Source organism: Protobothrops mucrosquamatus, unplaced genomic scaffold, assembly GCF_001527695.2.
Source record: "Protobothrops mucrosquamatus isolate PMUCROS unplaced genomic scaffold, P.Mucros_1.0 scaffold6210, whole genome shotgun sequence".
In the NCBI taxonomy this organism is placed as follows: domain Eukaryota; kingdom Metazoa; phylum Chordata; class Lepidosauria; order Squamata; family Viperidae; genus Protobothrops; species Protobothrops mucrosquamatus.
In genome coordinates, this window is record NW_015392041.1 from 32,825 (window position 1) to 35,127 (window position 2,303).

Consider the following 2,303-nt stretch of genomic DNA (forward strand, 5'->3'; position numbering starts at 1 on the left):
CCCCCCCCCCCCCGGGCCTGAAGCGCTGGGCTCCCCCGAAGCAGAACCGAGAACTGGCCCTGATCCAGCAGGCAACAAGCCCGGATTCTTCCCCAGGGCAGCTCCAGGACTCTCCCGCTCCGCCCCATGGCTGGGTCTCCAGGAGGGGCAACCCCTCGGTCCTCTGCCCCCCCACTGGAAGAGGCTGAGGGGGCCCTTCCCGACTCCCGGCCCCCCATTTTCCAGAGATCCCCTCAGATTCCTCTGACTTCCAGGGGGGAGGCCCTTTCCACTTGGAGGATCCCTCAGCTTCCTCCCCTTTTGGGCTGCTCTGGGTAGGGGTTTTGCCCCAAGGACCCCCCTCTCTCTCTGCAGCCCCCCTAGGAACCTGGTAGGGGAGTGGCCCCTAACCTTTGGGGCCCCAGGGACCTTTCCGTGTGGAGAGATGTTTCCATGCACCAGAGGAGGGGGCCCTGGATTCGGGTGCTGCCTGCAATCCACCGAGGGGGCTTCACTTGTTTGTGTGGCCCAGTTTCTGGCCATTCTGGGGCCCAGTGCTGGTCCAGGGCCCAGGATTTGGGGACCCCTGTGGAAGGGAACCTCATACACCTCCCCCCCTCAGGGATTAAGAGATGCCAAAGGGGATCCGGTGCAAGGAGGAAGAGGCAGAACAGGCCTTCCTCCTGCACCCAAGGGAGACCCCGGGGCTAACCTGATGTTGGGGGCTTCTTCAGGAACCCTCCACTACCACCCACCATGGATGAGGACTAGAAGAGCAGGTTTTGGTGGGGGGGCAGTGAAGGGGCCGGGCTGAAACCAGGAGTTCCCATCCTGCCTTAAGGTTGGAAGGCGGCCGAGGGGTTTGGGGCCCTCATGATGCTCCCAGCCCCAAACAAGGTTACCATCCGAAGGATAATGAGGATCTCACCACAGCAGAGCATCCAAAGAGCAGGGAAGAATCTCTCTGAACATGCCCAGGGGCTTTCCGGGAATCGCTCGATGGGCCTCGTAAACCTTTGATGGGTTTCTCTGCTCTTGGGGGCCCATCCTGTGACCCACTCAGGAGGCCAGAGACCCCTGCTGACCCCAGGAGAACCTCCAGCTCCAGCAGCTTCCCAGCCATGGAATAGGCTCTCCAGGGGAAGCAGGAATGGGGGGTCTCCCAGGGGTCCCCTCCATCTGGCAGGGCTTGGAGAGATTGAGGAGGAGGGAGGCGTCCTGCCCCTTCCGCTCCCTGGGATCTGCCCACCCTCCTCCGGAACCGGTTCTGGCTTCGGGACTGTTTGGAACGTGGCTCAAGATCCCAAAACAAAGAAACTCACTTGGAATTCCAGCAACAAAGTTTTATTTCAAAAGAAGCCTTCGCAAAGGCTTGGGTGAGCTGAAACACACGGAGGAGTCCAGCCACACCTTCAAGAGCTGTTTGACACATTTTTATATCCTACTCCCGACGCAAGTTCCCCCTCCCCTATCACACTCAATGCCCCTTCCCTAACCATCCGGATAAACTATCCGGACCGCCTAAATCCACTGTCCCCCTCCCCATGTTCCAGGAAGCCCCTCTGTGCACATCCTATCTATCACCATCTAATATTCTGTAAACAAAGCTCAATTCTTATAATGATCTCAATAGTTGTTTGCGGTTATACCTTTGCTAGTGGGAAGTCAGCCCCCCAGAGAAGGAAATATTAAAAAGGGCAGAAAAATATATTTCCTCCAAGGATCTTAAAGAGACAGAAAAGCATGCCCAGTTTTTCTTAATAGCCCCAAGTCTGTCTCCCCCAAGCAGAAACCAGCTCTGTAGAAATCCAGATGTAAACCATCAGGAAAGTTGGAGCTAGAAGATTAGGAAGAGAAAGCCCTAAAATCTGCATATCCCACCTGAGACAGGACTAACTCACAAAGGCCAAAGGCACACCTAAACTCAGGTCAGAATACATGACACAGGAAATACATCTTAGATCCTACCTTGTGGCGATGAGGGAGGCTAGGACTAACTACTATGCCTCACTCATTGCGTCATCAGATAATCGCCCGGCCGCCCTCTTCAGGGTGACCCGCTCTCTCCTTCAATTGGAGGGGGGGGGACCCCCTGGAGGGGAGGGCTGAGGATTTTGCACAGTATCTGTATGACAAAGTCGCTCAGATCCGAGAAGGCTTAGACTCCGACTGGTTGGCCCAGGGGGAGGAGACGGGAGCAGGTCTTGAGACGGTTGTATGGGAGGAGTTTGACTCTGTTGCTCCTGAAGATGTGGACAGGGTCTTGGGGAGGCTGAATGCAACCACATGTTTATTAGATCCGTGTCCCTCCTGGTTGGTACTGG

The 2,303-nt window shown here is 56.3% G+C and overlaps 1 protein-coding gene across 1 annotated transcript in view; it reads right to left on the minus strand.

Annotated features, from left to right (window-relative positions):
• The window catches only part of LOC107300137 (H-2 class II histocompatibility antigen, E-S beta chain-like), a gene marked incomplete at its 3' end in the record, with an annotated part of 24,864 nt that extends 23,762 nt beyond the window's left edge, over positions 1–1,102 (minus strand). The window contains exon 1 of the mRNA XM_029286942.1: positions 908–1,102. Within this exon, the coding sequence (XP_029142775.1) occupies positions 908–1,102 (195 nt within the window). The remainder of the gene's footprint in view (positions 1–907) is intronic.
• Between the last annotated feature and the right edge of the window lie 1,201 nt (positions 1,103–2,303).